The sequence below is a fragment of the Egretta garzetta genome, unplaced genomic scaffold (assembly GCF_000687185.1).
Source record: "Egretta garzetta isolate BGI_Z169 unplaced genomic scaffold, ASM68718v1 scaffold127, whole genome shotgun sequence".
Classification (NCBI taxonomy): domain Eukaryota; kingdom Metazoa; phylum Chordata; class Aves; order Pelecaniformes; family Ardeidae; genus Egretta; species Egretta garzetta.
In genome coordinates, this window is record NW_009260132.1 from 580,257 (window position 1) to 601,622 (window position 21,366).

At 37.4% G+C, this 21,366-nt stretch overlaps 1 protein-coding gene across 1 annotated transcript in view; it reads left to right on the forward strand.

Annotated features, from left to right (window-relative positions):
• Positions 1–19,718, forward strand: part of VPS41 (VPS41 subunit of HOPS complex) — a 106,999-nt gene extending 87,281 nt beyond the window's left edge. The window contains exons 22-29 of the mRNA XM_009641558.2: positions 1,086–1,224; positions 4,151–4,204; positions 5,274–5,414; positions 6,893–7,029; positions 14,795–14,894; positions 15,695–15,739; positions 17,208–17,287; positions 19,355–19,718. Of these exons, the coding sequence (XP_009639853.1) occupies positions 1,086–1,224; positions 4,151–4,204; positions 5,274–5,414; positions 6,893–7,029; positions 14,795–14,894; positions 15,695–15,739; positions 17,208–17,287; positions 19,355–19,435 (777 nt within the window). The 3' untranslated portion in view covers positions 19,436–19,718. The remainder of the gene's footprint in view (positions 1–1,085; positions 1,225–4,150; positions 4,205–5,273; positions 5,415–6,892; positions 7,030–14,794; positions 14,895–15,694; positions 15,740–17,207; positions 17,288–19,354) is intronic.
• Positions 19,719–21,366: the final 1,648 nt, after the last annotated feature.

A 21,366-nucleotide genomic window follows, 5' to 3' on the forward strand; every position in this document is an offset into this window, starting at 1 on the left:
AATGTGGCTATAGCATTTTTACAATAGTAAAATTATTTTAAAATGAGTACCTGTGAGAACTTGATAACATACTGCTTATTTCTTCACATACCATGAGGTACTCCTTATGGCATTGCAGACATTTGTCTTCTCTAGTCAGTTACTTCTTGCTTCAGATGTTGGGTGCAATTCTGAAGCACGTTTTGCTGATCCAGAGAGACAGTGAACTGCTTGTCTTTCTAGAGCTGTAACTTCCATATGCTGCAGGATTGTTCTTGTTTGTGCAGAATTACAATATCGCTGTAAGGCTGTGGCTCCACAGTGCTATTCCAAAAGCACCTCCTCTGTTTAAACGTGCTGTCAGTGGAATACGTAATGTGTAATCGTGGGCTTGGGCTGTATTAGGGAGGGAAGTTTAACTTGCTGCTGTGTACAGGTGGGGCTCAGGGCAGAGAGCTGGTGGAGAGCGGGTTTATGTGTTAGAGATCTGATTTATAGAAAGCAGCTTTATGAAGTCTGCAGCCCAAGAGCTTTGCACAGACAACAGACTGACTCTCAGTTTATGGAAGGGATGCATCAGTTTCCAAGTGTGAAGCTGCTTCCCTTTGCCTAAAAGTGACTGTCCAGATGATTCTCAAGGGTTTTCTGTTCTCATCTAGAGAGAAGGAGCTTTGCCCCAGTATTTATAGTTTGAGGTGCTTTGGTTAAAACTGTTCATGTGGTAAAAAATTTGATCTATAGTTATCTATAATGGTCAAGCATATCTATAAACCCAAAATGCTTCATTTGACATGTTTGTCCAAAGTTTTCTGTAGAAGTCAAAATCCAGTAGGTTCATTGAAGATTAAAGGACAGATTCTTAACTGTTGCTGAAAATCTGCTTTATAGATCTGGTTTTGGAAATTGCTGTGATGAGGGTACTTCAGAAAAGTGTAAAACTAGTCTTTTGAATCAGGATTTAATCTCTGTGCCTTTTAGTCTGTGCTTGCACATTCCTGAGGAAATTAGGAAGAGTTTTTTATTAGCAGAGAACAAATAATATTGCCTAAGTGGTTTTGAGTCCTGATTCTCTCTTTTGATTCCTGATTCTCTCTTTTGATTCCTAGTACTTGCACAAGCTTTTCAAGAGAGACCACCATAAAGGCCAGCGATATCATGAGAAACAGATCAGCCTTTATGCCGAATACGATCGTCCAAATTTACTACCATTTCTCAGAGACAGCACGCACTGTCCACTAGAGAAGGTAAGCCCCCAAAATCTAAACACAGGTCCTCAATTTTTAGGTCTGTAGCTTACAGTGTTATGAATTTGTAACTATGTCTGGTACTGCCCTCTACTGCCAAAAGGAGGAGAACCTTTGAGTTTGCAACCGTCACCTTTAGAAGTCTAGTTTGCAGGGCTGGCTGACAGCTCAGACCTTCCCCTCCCAGCTCACAGGGCAGGTGGGGATTTTTAGTGCAGAAGTTCTGAATTCACAGTTGATGCGTACCTACAGCTTATCTGCGCATCAGTGCCTGGCCTGACTGGACAGCAGGTTGTGGTTGCAAGAAACCAGCAATCACTTTGCCAAATCTAGGACTAGTCAGTGTTAGATCTTGAAAAATTAGTAGCTCTAACTGGAGTTTTTCCAGCTTTCTATTCTAAGGTCCTAAGTTGTTTTCAGATAATATACACAATATAACAGTCACTGAACTAGCAGAGCTAAAAGTATTTTGTCTTTGTACTTCTGCTAGTAGGCTTGGGGTTTTACAGAGGGGTAGACTTGGGGTTTTATGTTTCTACTTTCTTTAACCTTTTTACATTTTCCTTCCTTGCCCTTTCTTGCCAAATTAAAAAATAAATCAATATAAGTTAAGGGCATTCTTGGCTTTTTTCCCCTGTTTGAATTAAAGTGAATCAGATGGAAATTTTAAATTTTCCTGTTTAGTTGGGTCAGTATTTTATTACTTGTATTTGTTGCTGTTAATGGCCGAGCAGAGCAGACTTTGTGAAAGTACGCCTCTCTGCATGCAGCTATAACGATGACACCAGTAGAGTAGTTTTAAATGTAATATTGAATATTGCATTTTACATGGTTGATGTTCTAAAGAGAACTAGTACTGGTCCTGGCACCTCTCGTTTTGCATGATTTGTCAACTTTATTGTGCAACAGCAGGAAACACTGGAAAATACTTTGTTAGGATTGCAGGCTTAGTCTTTGTTGAAACTGTTGCACAAAACTAGGTTATCTCAGTGATCTTTTTAGGCAATGAGCCTTAGAGGTTTCCAGATGGAGACTTTTGTCTATAATGTTGGTTTATTCATTTGTAACTCTCTGATTCTCTCTTAGGTTTTGCCTTATGTATTATTTGCGGGTTTTGCCTTATGTATTACTTGTGTGATGATGGTTTTATGTATAAAACCTTAAATTTTCCTTTTGGTGCAAATTAGTTTTAGTTATTGCAGATCTAGCTACCTATCTCCAGCGATGGGTGGTGCAGAAAAGTGCTGCATTTAAATGATGCAAGCACATTGCTGGCAGTGCTCTGCTGAAGTTATGGGCTGTGAGCAAGAATATGTCAGAGACCTGTGAAGCTTTGGAAGGTGTGGTGCAATAATCACCAAAGTGAGAGAAAAGGATGTTAGAAAAAGTGTCATTCTAACCTTATGTTAAAACATTACTATGTTTCCATAAGAAGCTAAAGAAGAGAGGAAAGGTATCAACACTGTATAAAACTTAGTTGAATTTACAGTCACTGCTAATTCTGTAATTATAATTATTACCATACATATCATATAGTAACACTTTTTGGCACGTAGAAACCTTTGTTTTAAGGAAATAAAAAGAGGACCAAGAATATCCCAGTTACCAGTGGTTTCGGTTCCTGTTAAGCGGAGCATTGTATAAATTGCAAAAACCCCTGATATTTGAACAAATTCACACTTATTATTGCTTTAAGGAAATTATAAAACTGGCAGGAATAAATCGTTCTTGTTCTTTAAAAGTAAGCCACTTCTATTCAAGTGCAGTTTAGCAAATGTTTTGTAGAATGAACTGAAAGAGAAGCGTGAGTGTTCCCTGTTTTCCTCTAGAGGGAGCAGGACAGTCAATAAACGTGCAGCACCCAGACAAACTGAATACTTGGTACTTTGTAGTTTAACTCCTCAGTGGAGAGAAAAAAAGTTGTCAGCTGTGTTTATAACTTGTTAGTATTATTCATACCTTCATTCCCCTGAAGTATCTGGTTGGTAATTCACTTACCTCTACCCTGAAATTCATTGTCCTTATCTCTAATCTTCATAGTAACCCATCTGAAATAATTTGAGAATGGAAGGAAAAGTTAATCCCTACTTACATCTTTAGCTGCAGCTGTGTCTTACACATTTATAGTTTGATTTCCAGTTGTGAAAGTCTTCATTAGTGAACAGTTGCCTTCAGAGGAATGCCATGAATCTTGAGTTTGCTTTCTCTGCTTCCAAATTGGAAACGGATATGGCATCGTTTATGGCACACCAGCCCTGCCAATTTTCTGTTATTAATAACTTGCTGGTAATCAGTTTGGTAATTTTGGTAGTTATGCTCAGTATTTGTCAACTACACACAGATTCAGTAACTGCTTATGGTATTTTGCCATTGGGTCTTTAAACCAAATTTACAATAAATGCTTCCTCCTTATTCTTTTATACTTGGGTTGGATTATTTTTGTATTGTCTTTTTGGAGGTCAGTGGTACAAAATTTGGAGGGCTGTCTCTAACTCCCAAAGCCATTCTGGTTACCCTGAGGAGATCTACAGGCTTATTATGAATGAATGTCAAGTAGACGTCCATCACTAGAGACTTCATCAGTCCACCCACAGAAAGCAGGTCTTGACAGCAGATAACCTTAATGCTTTTGGATTAATCAACTTTTGGAAGCAGAAGAAAGAAGTTGCCAGTAGATTTAAAGGTAGAGATTGGCATAATCCAGACTGAAATACCAGTCCTGTCCCAGAGATTTATTTACTCTTGTAGAAAAATAAAAAAAAAAAAATGCCATGGAGTGTTTGCTCTTAATTAATGCCAGAGGACCTGACAGTACATGTTAAGGGAGCTGTATTCCTGTCAAAATGAGTAACACAACTTCATGGAAAAGTATCTTTAAGTCTCTTGCAGCATTTGTGATCAATAAAATATCATGTTACATGGTTCCCTGATTGAGATCTGTCAACAGAGGAACTTTGTAGAAGAGACAGTCTATCTTCTGAGTAAGTAACACTTACATCACGCTTTTAGTTTTGTTAAAGTTTGTGCTGCAAAAATGTATGATGCATTGTCTAATATCGTTTAACATGCTTTCCCAGAGAGAAAGTTGGTATACAGTCAGTAGGACCAAATGACATCATTTAGAAAATAGAATGAAGCACTGGGGTATTCATATGATGTCTTAACTCTATATATTGTGTTACTGCATTTCTGGTTTGGTGTTTTTCTGGGGTTTTGGAGGTGTTGGGGGGCTATGCAGAACAGCTTGGGGTGGAGGGTTATTTTTGAGACAATCTCCAAGAGAAGAGCAATATTGTCAATTTGAAGAGAGGCAGGAAATAAAACAAATATTCTGAATACATCTCAGAAGCTTAACATTATTTTTTGCTGAGGTAGAACATTGCTCATGTTGCCTCTTTACTTTTCTTTTTCTAATAAAATTAATTGTAAATTAACTCCCCCAGCAGGCCAAGGATGTTACCTCTGAATGAGAAGCATTGTAAGACTACGATTTTTATATACGTTTATGTATTAGTCATGAACAAAATGGAAAGCATTTTTTAATCAATCTTTGTTTTAGTAAGGAAAATGTTTTGTGGACCATTTTAGAGCAGAGTAGGATAGGCTTGCTTGAAGAATAGTTCAGTGTTTCTACTATATATTGCTCTTCCTCTAATTTTCCATGGGTGTAAACTGTGCTATACTTCCTGCAAATCATTTATGCGGGCTCTTAAAGGGGGTATTTCATGTCATAGTTTACATGCATACGCATACACACACTCCCCCTTACCTTAGATGTTGCTGCAGTTCAGAACCCCTAATATGACCCAACATATCCTTAAGAAAGGCTCCAGGTCCCAGTCCAGCAAAGTGCTCCAAGTACTTGTTCAGGTTATACTGACTGCTCTGGGATTTGCATTCCTACATCAGATTAGGTTAGATTTGGTCTTGGTTGAATCAGTCTGAGGCAACTTCACACTTACAAAATTCATATTGAAAGAGCTTCTTACAGCACTGAGCATGGATGAGCATTTAGGATTTATAATCTCTTTACTTATTTTTTCCTTTTAGGCAGAATGGGTAATAGCCGCAGCGCCTTGAAGATGATAATGGAAGAATTGCAAGATGTAGATAAAGCTATTGAATTTGCCAAGGAACAAGATGATGGAGAACTTTGGGAAGACCTCATTTTATATTCTATCGACAAACCACGTAAGTGGGATAATTTCTCAAAAGCCTCATGTGTATTTTTTTGTGGAATGCTATTGCAATTAAAGGATTGAATTATCCACATGCATGTTAGAGAAAGTGTTTATGGACGGCCAGGGAGGTGTTCTGGTTTGTGGAGCTCAACATAGCTTTCCTACTGTGCATAAAAACTTCCAGTAAGGCACCGTGTGGGCATGCTACAGAATGAGAACTTAGAGATTTAACATTGACTAAGCTCTGCATAGTTATGTCCTTAATGACAAATTAAGGGGAGAATGGTGCTTTTAATTTGACAGAATAAGGCTTTATTTTTAGACAGCCTCAAAACACAGTCTGCAGACTTGATGAGGATGTTGTATAGTGCGTTTATTGCAGCTGCTTCCCTTCGAAATTCTGAAAATTAAGAACCTACACCTTTCTGCCCCTCAGCAGAATAACTAATTTGTTTTGTTTCTGTGGCACCAAGGTAAGATCTGTAATAATGAGCGCATTTTGCCTTTCATCCATTATATGAATAGCTACTCAAGTTTAAAGTTTAGATGGAATCAGAAACTGTCAGAATCTCATAAGCAACATCAGTTTTGTTCAGGAGGCAGATTCAGAGGAGTTAACGTGACTGAGAAAATAGAGAATTAACTATCTACTCCATTAGTTTTGCAGCCTCTTCTGGGGCTTTAAATCTAGGCTTTAAAGTCTCTCTTGGGGTCTCTTTTCCAAAGCATTGAATGTCTTGTAGAATTAGTGTATCTTTTCATCTCTTGCCCACTATTTCTGACAGGAAGCAGCAACCAAAATCTGTTACTCCTTTAGAAGAATGGCATTCTCAAGTTACCCATAGTTAAATGCACTTATCACTACAATCAGTGACATCTTTACAGCAAAAGGGATTCAAAGCAATTCTCTCAGTTCCATCTGCCCATATGCAGAGCAACTCCAGTGATATTCCTCAATTTTGGAGGTTGAAGAAAAATACAGCCTTGAGGCTCATCCTTCTAATGTTCCGTTTAGCCAGGTACTATTCAAAAAGCAAAAGACTTTTGTGTCACTCTCACCAATGTTTAGAAACATGTTTGAGTTAGGTTAAGTGCTTGAAAATTTGTTTTTAAACTCTGGAACTGGGAATGGAATAGTGACATAATGTAGTTAAATTTCTGGCTCTGTTTTCTTGAGTGACCTTTTTATTGAATTGAAATGCATTATTTACTTGTGGCTTTGTGGTGGATACTCTGTTACCTTTTCTGCATACCCTAGAAGTTCTGTGAATTGCCAAACTGTTATCTTCCTCTTACTCAAAGGCCTGTATTTGAGTAAATGCAGCTGCAAGAAACATCTGAAGGCTATATAAAAGAGGCTTAATGTTATCTCTTAGTAGAGAACTGTTATAGAATCCACCAAAGCCTGTAGCTTGTCACCAAAGCATCCTTTAATCAGGTATTTTGCTGGATTTTTTTCTTAATTTCTTTGCCTCTTGGTTTTCACAGCTTTTATTACTGGTTTATTGAACAATATTGGAACCCATGTGGATCCCATTCTTTTGATCCACCGCATTAAGGAAGGCATGGAGATTCCTAACTTGAGGGACTCACTAGTGAAAATTCTTCAGGACTACAACTTGCAGGTAAATGTTGCATTCTTCCTGCAATACTCATTTTCAGAGACAACAAAACCACTTTGCTACTGAACAGCACGAGTAATGGCTGTCATGAAGGTTTGATGATTTTGTTCAGACATCTGTCATTGACACTGCGGGTTGGTACAAAACTATGACAAAAAGGGTAGAAATTTGTCAAGATGAATAGTCTCTTCTGTTGATGGCTTCTAGCACTTCTAAATCTCTCCCAGGCTGTCATAAGCCTGGTGGGTAAGTAGAAGGAAGGATCTTGGGTGATTCAGACTAGTTTATACTGCCCAACTGATGAGGAAGTAGAACACAACATGCACTCACTAAAACATTGACCAGGTATTAGAGCTGTATGTTGTGTTATACTAACTAAAGGAAGGTGAACTTGTAAAACCAAATTCATGTTTGTTGTGTAGAATGTGTTGACGTCTATGCATGTTAAAAAAAAAAAAAAAAAAAAAAAAGCACTGCTCATTGCATTACGGGAGTTTGTATCCCAGCATGATTATTCAGATATGTGCATTCCCTACATGACTGGTTTCTGATGCGTGTTTGTAAGAACTTACAAGAAGCGTACCCTTCAATGTTCCTGAAAGTAACAACAGAGAGAGTTGCATTGCATGCTTTAAATCTCCCTGCTACCAAAGGAGGCCCAAACTTGAGTTTTCTGTGATGCTGCTCTGCACCCCTCTACTGAGAGACATAAGGACATAGAGCAGTTTGAATGCTTCTGACTATGCGGAGTCCAAGAAAACATGGCCCAGTAAGCAGCTGAAACTCCCAATTTTCTGAACCTCGTAAACATTTGTTTCCCATCTCTATTAGTCTTTGGACATCTCTAGCAAATAGATGGGCATGGGAGTTTTCAGTAAGGTCATGGTTGGTCTCTTACCAGGCCAGAGAAAGCCTATATCTGCTAGAGCCTTCCATGGTGTCAGAAGACCTTTTAAAAAGGCAGGGTTTAAGCCTTCCCAAGGCTTTTCCATTATTTTATTATCATACAGGCTTTAGATTATGACTTTCAGGATTTCAAAGGATCATTTTATGTGTCTTGTTCTCCTGACACTCGTTATGTGCGAGGAGCTACCAGAGCTATATAGATACATGTTTGCATATACTGCATGTTATAACATTACTTCCAGTCTTTAATTGACTTCATGAGATACTAATAGCTTTCAAAAATGATATTAGCTAAATAGCAGGCTGCATGTTAAACTTGCTGCTGTCAGTACCCTGCTGCTTGCACTGCTGATCATCTTGTTCCTGCATTCTGTTGAAATCAAAATGTAATTTTTGGTGTGTCTGCAGACAGACTAAGAAAGTGCTGTGTGCATAGCTGAAGCTTTACATGTATGCAAAGTATATTGGGTGGCTTCACCAAAAGCTGATGACATTGTTTGGTCACATTCTGGGGAGAGAAGAATCATTTTGTCTTCCAATATCTTTTAACAAAATTACTTTGAGATTAAAAGGACGTATTTAACCTTCAGAGTGATGTCGAAAATTATTTGCTGTTAGCATTGAAATGCTTCATGGCTATCAAGTTAATATATTTTGAAGTAGATTTGGATAGCTCTAGGGCTAAAATTTAGATCTCATAGGAGTAATAGAAATTAGGGAAGCTCAATGTAATTTGCACTTGGTGTGCCTGTACGATAGCAAAACAATATAGTCAAAAAAGGGGGGACTATTTTTCTTTAGAGAAATGTAAGCTACAGTTTAAGGCTGTTCGGAAGTGTTACAGGCAATGTAAAGTGCATTGTTTATGAACAGATGGTGTGTCTACAGTGAAATTTAAGAGATGTGATCGCAGCTCTTTCACACTCACCTAAGTAGCCTTAGATTGGCAACCTCAGTTTTTTATAGTAGGACTTCTTCTGCATTCAGTGTGTGCTTCAGGACATGGCTGGGACTTCAGGTAAATGTCTAAGTGGCCTCTCATTGCTGAGGGCAATTCTGCCCTAGCTTCATCATTACTGCTGCCTCACTACCCGTTTTAAAGCTAGTTTTGGTGTGTTTGTCTGATGCCTGGTTACACCTTTGCATCATGTTGTGTAGGTTCATGGTGAGAAGTCCATGTCCTCTATTCTGGCCTGGCACAACTCTTTGCATTTTGGTAAAAACTTCCTGATTTGTTTCACCTAATGTACCAGACATTTTGAACACCAGAAATCCAGATTTCATTGGCCAGGACTTTCTGTAATTTCATCTCTTCGGATCTCAAGCTCTGTATGCACTTGAGTTTTATTGTTCCCATTTTCAAAGGAAAAAAAAAAATAAAAAATCTTGTGCCAAGATTCTCAAAGGAAGTGCACAGGTGAAGTTAGAACCTGTTGCTTGGCTTTCAAGTCACTGTCTAACACAAAAACTGTGCTGATCTTTTGATAACGCTGGCTCCCCCGAAGGTATTACATCGGTGCTGTTGTATTATTTAATTGTGGCCTCCTTTTGCAAGCCCTGATAAGATTGTTTTATGCTTCTATAAATATGCAGATACAAGTTTCCTATTATGCTCCTAAATTTCCTTAGCAGTAAACTTTACACTAGCTGTGATTTGAAATATGGGTAGGAGCTAAAAGCAGTGCCTTTGACAAACTCTGTCTTTTTGAAAACAGTTTTTTACATCACAGCAAAACCAAGTGAATCAAATTGAGTGGCTGCCAAAGCATGCCATATGTGGCTTACAGTGTGCACTAGAGAATCCAGCAAGGAAGTCTACTAATGCACCAGAACTTGTAGGATTTTTTTTAATCTCAGATCTTCCCTGAATAATTTAAGTTTTTATTAATGTTGGCATATTGCAGACTGATTACTTCACTTTAACAAATTACCACTAATGAGGTGAACCAGTGCAGCTGTTCTGTGTGCTCTCTAAGCTCACCTCAGCTCTAAAGTGATGTGGTTAACTTTCACCTTTGAAAAGGAGTTAAAACCTGTTTGCTACCAACCAAGTAAGCATGGCACTAAGATAGGATTAGGTATTCTATTAGGTAAAAATAAAATGTAGAGCACATGAGACTTTGTTCTTAGGCTACAACTTCAATTAAGTGCTACTTATTTACTCCTGCTGTGGTATTACAGCTCTGCTTTACAAGTAGGGGTCTATTAAGCTGCCTTATTCTTCTTCAAGAATACCTATTTTTATTTTCCAAGTTCAGGAAATGCAGTTCTTCCATGAACTTAAAGCTGTGCATACGCTTAAGTATTTTCCAAAACAGGAAAAGATTTAAGTACTTGTTAAAGTAGTTTTCTGAACTGAGATTAAAACTCCAAGTGTTTTTATTTTTGTTTGTTTGTTTTTTCTCTCCTGAGGATCATTTATTATAATTTTTTCTCTTTGTCGTCATCTGAGTTAATGTATTAAAACCATAGTACATAATCGAGTGACACTGATTTATTGTAGTGATGGAAGTTTATTTACTGCTGAAATAATACTGATTTTAGTGTTTATATACAGTAACATTCATAGATAAGAAAGTTATGAAGGCAACAAAGACAAAGTAATAGTTGTCTGAATTTTAACAGGATTATTTATCAAGTAAAGTGTAGTCTAAAAGGTTTTTATTATATTTTATACCTAACTCCTGAAATCTAGTTCTTTGGTGCCATAAATTTATAGATAAAATAGACCACAGACTGCTTCCTTTGAATTTATAAACTCCTGAAGGTGTGTTGTCTTAAGGAGAAACCTGCTTATTTATTAGAAATTACACAATCTTAGCACATTTTTTATTTGTTGGCAAATAAATCACCATTCTTCCGTCAACATTTTCAACATAACTAAATGCTATTCAAATCTATGGCAAGCTAAACAAATTGAGTCAAGTCATATTGTTACCCTGACAAAGGTTTAATTATTTTAATCTTTACTGCTTGCATTTAAAAGTGTTTTCAAACACACAGAATCAGAACTCAACTTTATGTCCACACAGTTGAAAAGTTGTTGTCGGTGTAGCACTATTTGATTTCCACACATAGACATTGCTTCTCTGAGACTCATACAGAACCTCTTTTCGCGCTAGGAATTTACCAGTGCAATTATTTTTAAAACCTCCCTTAGCCTAACACAATTATGGCAGTAATCCACTTAATTGAAAACTGCAGCAAAACCAGCATTTACTAGTATTGCTATGCAAAATAGAAATTCAAACTATTATTTTTTTCAGTGAAACCAGTGCTGCTGGTGTTGTTTCTATACAGCTTTTTTGGCCTGAAACTCATCAGTCGTACAACAGTTTGATCTTAACAAAGACCCTCTTTCTCTAATGTACCCTTGAACTAGTATTTGCCTTTTGTATTCAGTTCCCTGGAAATTAAATTGGAAAAGATTATGAAATTATTCACATGTGTTTATGTCTCTGGTATCTGATTACACAGTGGTGTGTTAACTTACGAAGGAGGAATGCAGGAGCCTTTCTTAAAATAAGTCATGTAATGATGCTCCAGGTTTCTGAAGCACTGTATCACACTTAAATCTCTCAGAGGAGGCTCATAGCAAAATCCCCCTATTTGCATGCTTGTGAGTTCGTTATAAGCCTGTTACATTTTCCAAATGTATAAAATAGGTGTCTTTTCAGCTGTGGTCTATACCTGAGTAAAATTTCAGAAATGCTTGTGGTGTTGGAAAAGATTTAAATACACCACCACACCCCTTATTTCAGAAGGAAACGCCTAATTTCCCACCTTTTGTATGAAAATTGTTAGAAGAAGACTTCAAAAGATGTTGGGCTTCTCAAATTTGTTTTCCTTAGTTTTAAAATACAAAAGCAGTTTCTTAAGACGCACTATGTCTAGGGTTTGGGCATTAGCCATTTTACTCAAATGTTGACTTATTAGTTTAAACTTCGATCGAACCTGCAGTTACTCTGATCGGTAACGGAGGTTCATCCATTCATAGCATTCACGTCCGTGCTTTCATGACAGAGGTTACAAACTAACAGACCCCGATGATAACCTTGAAGAATGCTGCTTGAAACAGCAGCTGGAAATGTTGGGGGTTTGCTCTGGAACATAACTAAGCTGCTGTTCAGACACCTTGGAGGCACTAGGGGGCAGGTGGCAGCTTGCACAGAGGGATGGCTGCCCTTCCTTTGTAAAGACTAAAAATAACTTGCGTTTAATTGTGGTCGTGACACAGTTTGGAAGCATTTGGTTAATTGGCCTTGAGAATCTTGGACGTGTTTGAGTGCTAAGCTGAATCCAGGCCTCTGATTATTCCCAGTGCTTTGAATATAGCCTTCAAATTAACTGCATACTGCAGTGTTTTCCCTTAAAAATAATGTTAGGCATTTGTAAATCAGGACTTTTTTTAATTAAATAGAAGTTTTTATGGCTTCTGATTTTAATTATGCATTAGCATCTTCCCTAATACAGACATAAAATTAACGAGGATTCCTTTTGGCAGGAAATCTTTTGGTTTCAGCAGTTTTCATTAATTTAGTAAAAAGTGTTATGTGTGCCTAAAACTTCTTTCTGTAGGTATACCGTGCTGTTCTGCTTGTGCTTACAATCATGCTTTTAAAGGGTAAAAAAAGTTCAGTTTCATCCTCTCTGAATCCTATTTCTTCTCCTCAGAAGGTGATTTCATTACAGATTTATGCCTGTTGTTAGTTTTAACTACTTTAGCCTAGTCTTAGGGTGCACAGTTATATCCTTCTCGCTCCTTAAAGAAGTTAATTCTTACATTCTTTCTTGCTCTGTCTCACCTCCAAATTCCGTCTCCTGCTTCTCTTTCTGTAACTCTTAAATTATCCATTTCAGCTTTGAGCCCTGCAGAAGTGTTGAGATTTATTACCTTGAGGCTTGACATTCCTGATTGTGACTTTTTCTTTTATGTAACGTCAGCTGCCTCCTGTATTCCATTTCTAGCAAAATAAGGTCTGACAAACAGTCATTGAATGTGATATGGAAATATCTTAGTGGAGTTTAAATAATGGGGGAAAGATAGTGCATGTGTCTTACAAGATATGTCATAAGATACTTCTGTTACTTCTGTTTTTAACGCATCGAACAATATTGAGGGTTTCCAGGGGCCTAATGATGTCTGCTGTTTCTCTCTTTCTTTTTTTAAATGAAGTTTTCTTATTGGCACAGTATATTTTAAGTGGGAAATAGTAAATCATGCTCCCTTCTTCCCATTATATCTCTGTTCCGCCCCTCTCATTTAACATGCTTGCTTTGCTCCTTATATTTAAACAATGGGATTTTTCATCTGCTTATGCTGTGAGTGCAGCTAGCAAAGACCCCAGTATACAGCCAAGACCTCATCTGCTCCAAGTTATTTAACTATCTTTAGGATATAATTTGCTGACTGAGAAGATTTTTGAATCAGGCAAACACTCATTCTGAAAAGTAGTCTCACTCAACTGTCCTTGCAAGAAGTTTCTAGTATTTTTTTTCAAACGTAGTGACATTTTTCTATATTTAAAACAGAATTTACTATTCTCTGTTGCCCTTGGATAAAGTTGGAAGTGGAAAGACATACTCAAACAGTTCTTGAGATCATCACAGATAAAAATTATTCATTTTCTAAGTGTTTGTCTTGTAGACCTGCATTCAGTTTCTAGTGCTCTGAAATGTTTTGTAGCTCAATGTGTCTTTATACTGGAGAATGTCATTTATCCACTGACTTGTCCACTTTGAAATGCTTAGAGCCTTACTCAATTTAATTTTCTTAATACATATCAGATTTGCAGTCTTAACCGTGTATTATTCTTGGCAGTGCGTCCTTATTACTTCACAATGTGTATGTGAGAAGATAGGGCTTTGGACAGTGTTCACCTGGCTGTAAAATCTGTTGTTATACTTCTTTTTGGGTAATTGCATTAGCTGTATCTTGGACTATTTTAGAATGCTCAATGTCTCCTGTAATGCAAATAATCGGGAGAAAGGAATGGATGTTACCTTTTTATACCACTGTCTTGGTAGGGTTGTTCAGCTTAAAATTAACTGTGAGCCTCTTTTGAAAGCACTTTTCAGAGGAATTGTTGTCTTAGAAAACAAATTTCCAAACATCAACTTGGGCAGAGGAAGAAAAATTCCACGAGACTGATTTGGGTTTGTCATATTTTCATACTTGCTTCATTAAGTATTGTGAAGTAAGGCTCTGTATAATTTTGATGCCCTTGATTCCTTTCTGTGTTTCACAACACTGTCAGGCTAATGAAAAACATGTCAACATGTCAATCTAATGAAAAATATTAAATAAGTAGAAAGGGGGCCGAGGCATTTGCTAAGGAGGAATGAACTCTGGACCTCTGGTTAGTTGAATGGCCATTTAATACTGCGTACTAAATGGCACCTTGGAAATATGTTTGAACAAAATAAATTTTGAATGGCTGTGTTTACGAAGGTTTTATGATTATCAAATGCCTTTCCTAAAGAAGACAATAAAGATATGGGTAGAAGTTGTTTTGAAATGGTTTGGAAACCAATTGTGAGGAGCACTGTAAAAATCCATCTCCATTGTATTTTGTTAAGACAAGCTCATAGGAAGAAAATCATAATTTATGACAGTAGTATGTTGGTAAAGGACTTGATTTTTTTTTTTTTTTTTTTTTTTTTTTTTAAATAATGTGGGTTTTTCATTTAGGTAGAGATGGTGCTAACAGGACGGTTCTGCCTTTCCCTCCTTTGTAATAGCTTGAAATGTCTTAAACATTCATGTTCTCTGTGGCAGCAGAAACCCAGTGGAGGCTTGCCAAGATAGTTGATGTGCCCATCTATTCAACAACTGCTGTATTTGCTGTTCTTTGCACAACAGATCTTGCTGCGGGAAGGTTGCAAGAAGATACTTGTTGCTGATTCTCTGTCTTTATTGAAGAAAATGCATCGAACTCAGATGAAGGGTGTTCTAGTAGACGGTGGGTACAGAGCAAATGTGGTGAGTTTCAAGGTTTTGAAGTCCTTTACTTGGTTTATAGACCCAGGCCACATGATCGTCCACTTTGGAAGTTGCCGAAAAGCCTGAATATTGTACCTTATTTGTACAGTGTAGTGTAGTAGGATACTTGCTGCTTTCCCCTTTGCAGAGGAACTACTCATATCTCAAAAACTACAAGACCCAGCATGCAACTTTTTCTCTTGATCAATCTCTGCATAGCCAGTAATGTATTGTGTCCTGCAGTTTGTCTATAAAGGTGAGAAATGCTGTTGAGTGCCAACAGGGATAGTCAGATAATAATAATCTGCAACCAAAGCAAAAGCTACAAGATAGCTTTCAGAAATAGTTGAAAATATTTTGCAGGGTGCTAACAATGCATGTGAGCAGTGCTGTAATTCACACCAGCTGAGTGTTAATACCAAGAGGCTGACAGGACAGATGATCAGAGCTTCTGCTATGCAATGCTTCAGAGAAGTCTGACACCCATCCTGTGCTCCTTTTTTTCCAGTTTACCTTGTGCCTCTACAGCACTGATCCTAGACAGCCTCACTCCTGCAATTCTGCCGTCATTAGAATCACAGGATCTAAACATTTCTCATGCTGTTAATAGAAATGCTGCTTTGGTGTTGCTCTTCAATTTTTAATAGAATCTCTTAGGCATTTTAAGTAAAATACTTTAAGACCAAGCTCCATTTCTGTAATAGCAGTACGTTCATGCCTGCTTTATAAAAAAGTAACATGGAGTTAGTTAACAAAGTTTGATTTGGTTTGTTTTTCCAGAGGAGAATATCTGTGAATCATGCCTGTCTCCAATACTTCCTTCAGGTAGGATGCTTTTCTAGAAGAGAAAGAGGTTGTCTTTTTTATTTTATTTTAATTTTAGAGGAACTACTGTTTGCATTTGTTCATAGAAATGTGTAGTAGTCTCCGTTGGTAATCACTGTATTAATTTCAGTCTCCTGTGCAAAGCTTGCTTATGAATTCCGACATGGGAGTGGAGTGAAATCTGAACTCTTTTTGTTGCAGTAAACCCAGATTTTTTTCCTTACTCATTTTTTAGTTTCTTATTTTCTGTTTTGAATTACATGGAATGGAAGGCAACTTTAAATTCCATCAACATATGTATTCTCAAAGATTATCAGAACTGCAAAACTAAGATGTTGCCACCAAACCTTGTCCAACTCTGTTGAATGATTTAGGCTGAGCTTGTAGATTATAAAGTTTTATGGAATGTAATTTTTGTCTGAGTGGTGGAAAACTCTTGGCCTCAGTCACTGCTGTCATATTTGAAATATCTTACAACAGACTGTAGTTCTAAAACATTCTAAATTTAGTCTTGAAACTAGAAATTCAGGATATTATTTTGAAGATGTACATTATGCAAGGCAAATGTAGTTCAGAAGTACCAATGTAGTTGTTGGGCACCTTAAGAAGAAATAGTTTTACCAGGAGAATATCTGTCGTGGCATCTTCAAACAAGAATACGTAAGACAACGTATATGAATGGTCCTATTTTTTTTGTCTGCCGAGTGTGTGTAGACCGATAGAATCACTTACAGTTTTTTAATCTGATTTCTACCACTTTTTTTTTTCCACTTAAATAAATAAATATATAAAAACATCTGTACTATGATCACATGTGCCAGCATACAGACCAGAGCAGTCACATGGTGATAGAAAACCTGGCAGAGCTGAATGTGCTAGTGCCTTGAGGTATGGGTGTCGAGGGAATGGGAGCCAAGGAACTGAATGTGGATGATGGTTATTCTTTGAATATGTGGATGTTGTATGTAGGCTTCTAACTGGGCTAAATATTCATGTGGTAATTAAAAGGCACATCATGCACTTCAGCAGCTTCTTGCCAAATTTCAAGATCATGGCATCCAGTATAGACGCTAGAACTGCTTAATATTCTGGTTCTCCCCACACTAGCACAAAAATTTTTTTGCTAACTTTTCTTCAAAATGGCTGAATTATTTGGTGGTAGTTTACTCTTCTCCCTCCCCAAATTTAGCATGTAGCACATATTGACATGAAAAATTTCTGGTGAAAAGGTGTACAGCATTTAAGCCGCAGAATAAAATTATCTTGTACTTCCATCACTGGGACACATTTCCTGAAACCATCACTCTGCATAGTTTCTATAAATGAGCCAGAATAATTCGGAAATCAATTTGATAGATGTTACTTGTTGTTTCTATGTATATAATAGAATGCAGGCATATACTGCTGTAGCCACTAAATCATTTGTTTCGTTGCCCTGTTGTAATGAATTTACTTTTCTCTTTCCCAGATGCATCCAAGTCCTTCAACGTGGTGGTGTTCCACTGCAGACATATGTTTCACAAAGAGTGCCTCCCAGTATCCAACACAGTAAGGAACTAGCTTAATCTCTCTGACACCTTTGCCAAAGATAAAAGGACAAGTTATTTCCTTTTGTTAACTGCGGGGAAGGGCATGGGTCTATCAGGCATTATAATATGATTACAATAATTATCTGTGATGGTAGCTCATAGTAGTATGTGACTAGCAAAAGGGTGTTTAGGGCAACTGCAGCTAAAGTACATCCAATTTAGAAAGAAATTGCTGCTGTTTGAGAAGTATTTTATCACTCTCTGCAATCTGAATGTGCAATACGGCTTTGAGGCATACAGGGAATATTTTTTTATTAATTCTTTTGTGTTGGAGCTCTCACTTTAAGTATGTTTAATTAAAGACAAGAATAAAGATATTTCCTCAAGTGAACCATATTAAATGATTCTGACATGGAAGAAAAACACCTACTCATTTCAGAGTGATGTTTTTGTAATCGTCTTCATGCTCTGAATATGTTTTTCTTCATCAGGGATTTTTTTTTTTTTTTACTCCAATGAAAACAAACCAAAAAAGTAACTTCCAGATATAACCAATTTTGAATAATCTCAAAGAAAGTGGAATTTAAGTTTTTCCGATTCTGTATCAGTCTGTGAAAATGAACATCTAGTGAAAAAATAACTTTGGTGAATCACTTAATCTGCAAGTAACCAAGCAAAGTGCTTGTAGCCATATGGTATGTAATGAAAATCTTGATAAATTAGATCATTTGCAAAAGACAGCACAACAACTAGTAAATATTAATTAAAAAATATTTACCACAAATGTTATTATTGGAGAAATAATCTAAAATTTATCTAGCATTCTCAATTTGCTGGAACAGTGGTGGGACTGAGTAACTTGTCAGGTTGGATTTTTAAATGTGACATGGATATTACATGATATATGTTCTATAGTACATATGAGTACACAGGTCTCTGGATATATCTGAGCCAAATTCTTCACAGCTATAGTATTTCTTGGCCTTAGGTAATCGGTTGTGTTACTGATACTTGGTTACTGGTGACATGCTGGAAGGAAAGTAAAGCATGCATAAAGCATCGCATGAAGCTAAGACAGGAGTAACAATAAACACGTATTTGATATCAGATGGACAGTATTCAGGATGTCTTCTCAGTTGTTGGAAATCTGTGGAGTAATATCCAATGACAGAGCTGTAACTAAGACACCCAGTGGTCAGTGGAGCCAACCAAGTGACTTACTCTCTTCTTTATCTATAATCAGCAACATTTTTTAGTCTGTGTTTTTCATTTTTGTTGGGAGGAAATTTGACCTTGCTCTCCTGGAGGGTTGTGGTAATACACTTAGAGTGAGTGGTGAGGAGTGACTCCAGAATAGCCTGCTTTATTGTGTTCCATTATATCGCCTTCCTACACCTAGCTGTGAATTTGTCTGTCCTGGTTTGTGCTGGAATAGAGTTGATTTTCTTCCTAGCAGCTGGTATAGTGCTGTGTTTTGGATTTAGGATGAGAAGAACGTTGATAACACACTGATGTTTTAGTTGTTGCTGAGCAGTGCTTACACTAAGTCAAGGACTTTTCAGCTTCTCATGCTGCCCTGCCAGCAAGGAGGCTGGAGGTGCACAAGAAGCTGGGAGGGGACAGAACTAGGACAGCTGACCTAAACTGGCCAAAGGCATATTCCATACGATACGATGTCATGCTGAACAAAAAACTGGGGGAGTTGGCCGGGGCGGGGGGCACATCTGCTGCTTGGGAACTGGCTGGGCACCAGTCAGCAGGTGGTGAGCAGTTGCATTGTGCATCACCTGGTTTGTATGTTCTTTTATCATTATTTCCCCTTCCTTTTCTGTCCTATTAAATTGTCTTTATCTCAACCCACGAGTTTTACCTTTTTTTCCAATTCTGTCCCCCACCCCTCTGCGGGGGAGTGAGAGAACGGCAGTGTGGTGGGTTAGCTGCCTGCCAGGTTAAACCATGACAGAGTCTATAGGGAACAGCGTGACTGTGAATAGTAATGTCAAGAAAGGTATTTTTCATTCATCGTCCCACATTCTAACGTGGCTACATCTCCCTAAGAGATTCTTGTTTTCTCTTTAATTTCTAGGCATCTCCTGTCCAGTTCTGCAACATATGCAGTGCCAAACACCGAGGGCCAGGAAGCGCAATCCTGGAGATGAAGAAATAGCGCTGCCCTAGTTCTCCATGCCAGTCTGTGACACCAACTCTGTTAGGACCATGCAGAGCCCCTGTAGTATCTGTTAGTCATCATTTCTGTATATAATTCTGATTGTGATTTAAAACTGGTTTCTATAAGTTATTCAGCTTATTGAACATTTTTGGGAAAGAGAAAATGGAAAATCTTTCTTTGGTAAGTCTTTGTTGTGCAATTCATATGTCACTGTTCCTTTACTCAGCTTGTAACTTAAGTCTGGTACAGAAAAGAGAAATAAAATGGGAAGAAAAAAAAACAGTTTGGAGATTTGTGCTTACTATCAGTTAATGTGCTTTAGTTTGGAGCCTTATCAGGCTCATGGTTAGATATTGTAAAGAAAGATGAATTGCTGTGAATTCAGCTCACCAAACTACTTTAGTCCTGATTTAGTCTTTTAGTGAACTGTTTAACTTGGGACCTGTAGGAGTCTGACTGCTTTCAGTGGAACTGCCACAGGACTTGAAGCTGGCTGTGTGCTGACTCATACATTAAATTAACAAACTCCTTAACTGTTAATTCCACACATTGGCAATTTACTTTGGTTGTATGGTTACACATCCATAGTTTGTTATAAACTGGTTATTTGCTCAATTGATCTTTACAATGTAGTAGTCTGAGGTGGGCTTTTCTCGAGTTAAACTCATCCAGAAGCTTTATTTTTAAATGTTAGCAATAGGTCTTTATTTTATAAATATGGTTGTAGTGTATGACTTCATTTAAGTACATGGAAGAAAAAAAATCTGACGTTTCAAAGATAAGATCTCTTGGAGTTTCTTTTGGCCTTAGCAATTTAATAGTGAAGTTAAATAAGTCTATTTAGATGTTAACAAAACCCATAGTTACTTTTAATTTCAAGAGTGTTCTGTTTTGTTGATCCAAAGGAGGTGATCTTTCGGAATGCCTTCACAGTAATGAAATCTCTTTACAATGTTCTCTGATTAAATTAACTATAAGCATCTTTTCCCTAAGAAAACTAATTTTTCAGAACTCCCAAGGTATTTTTCCTCTTTTTAATAACTGGAGTTTGAAAGCAAAAATGCATTGGTTTACCATCAAATTATGAGGTTTAAATGAGTAGTTAACATCATAAGTTCTGAACCAACAATACAGTGATATTGCAGCGTATCTGTAAACCTGGAAAATGTAACACCTCCTAAGTTTCTCTGCACCTTACTCCCATACACCTTAGGTAGATACGCCTTAAAATAATTTATAATGTAGAAACCTGGATTTCTAGTTCATGTAAATTCATTATACTCTTTTGATACCCTCCAGGCAGTTGGCTGAGCTGGTCTAGCAATCTGGAGAGTGATTTTTGTTGTCCACTGTGTAGATCTATATGATACTGGAATAAAACTGTATGTGTATTAGAAATGTTAAGATTTACTCTGCATGGTTACAGAGAGAAAATTAGCATTGAAGGGTAGGTTTCTCAAAAACATAGCAATTGTATTCTATTGTGATAATACAGACAGCTGAGGAAAAAATAAAACGTGGTGCAAATTATTTATGGACATGCAGTAGCTGAAACAACAGGACAAGGAGCTTTGTAGTGCAGAGCATAGCCTCCATATGGCAGGCTTCACCCATTAAGAACTACTGCTCTGTAGCAGTTCATTTTCAGCAGCTAGTACACGTTCTCAGGTATATTGTTCATTTATCTGTTCTTTACTACGTTGATCAGGAAAGCTGCTTTGATTCGTAGTAAGCTAAATGCTCCCGTGAGCTCAAGGGCTGTTTCACCATGGTATTTGAGCTATTGCATGCTTGGAGACAAGTTTAGAAACTTCTTAAAAAAAACTCTTCCTCAGTAGCTCTAAGCAGCTTTTCTATATTGCACCCTAGGAATGCACTATGCAATGCCATAAGCTGTCAGCTTGAGGGAGGAAAAAGTCAAATTACTG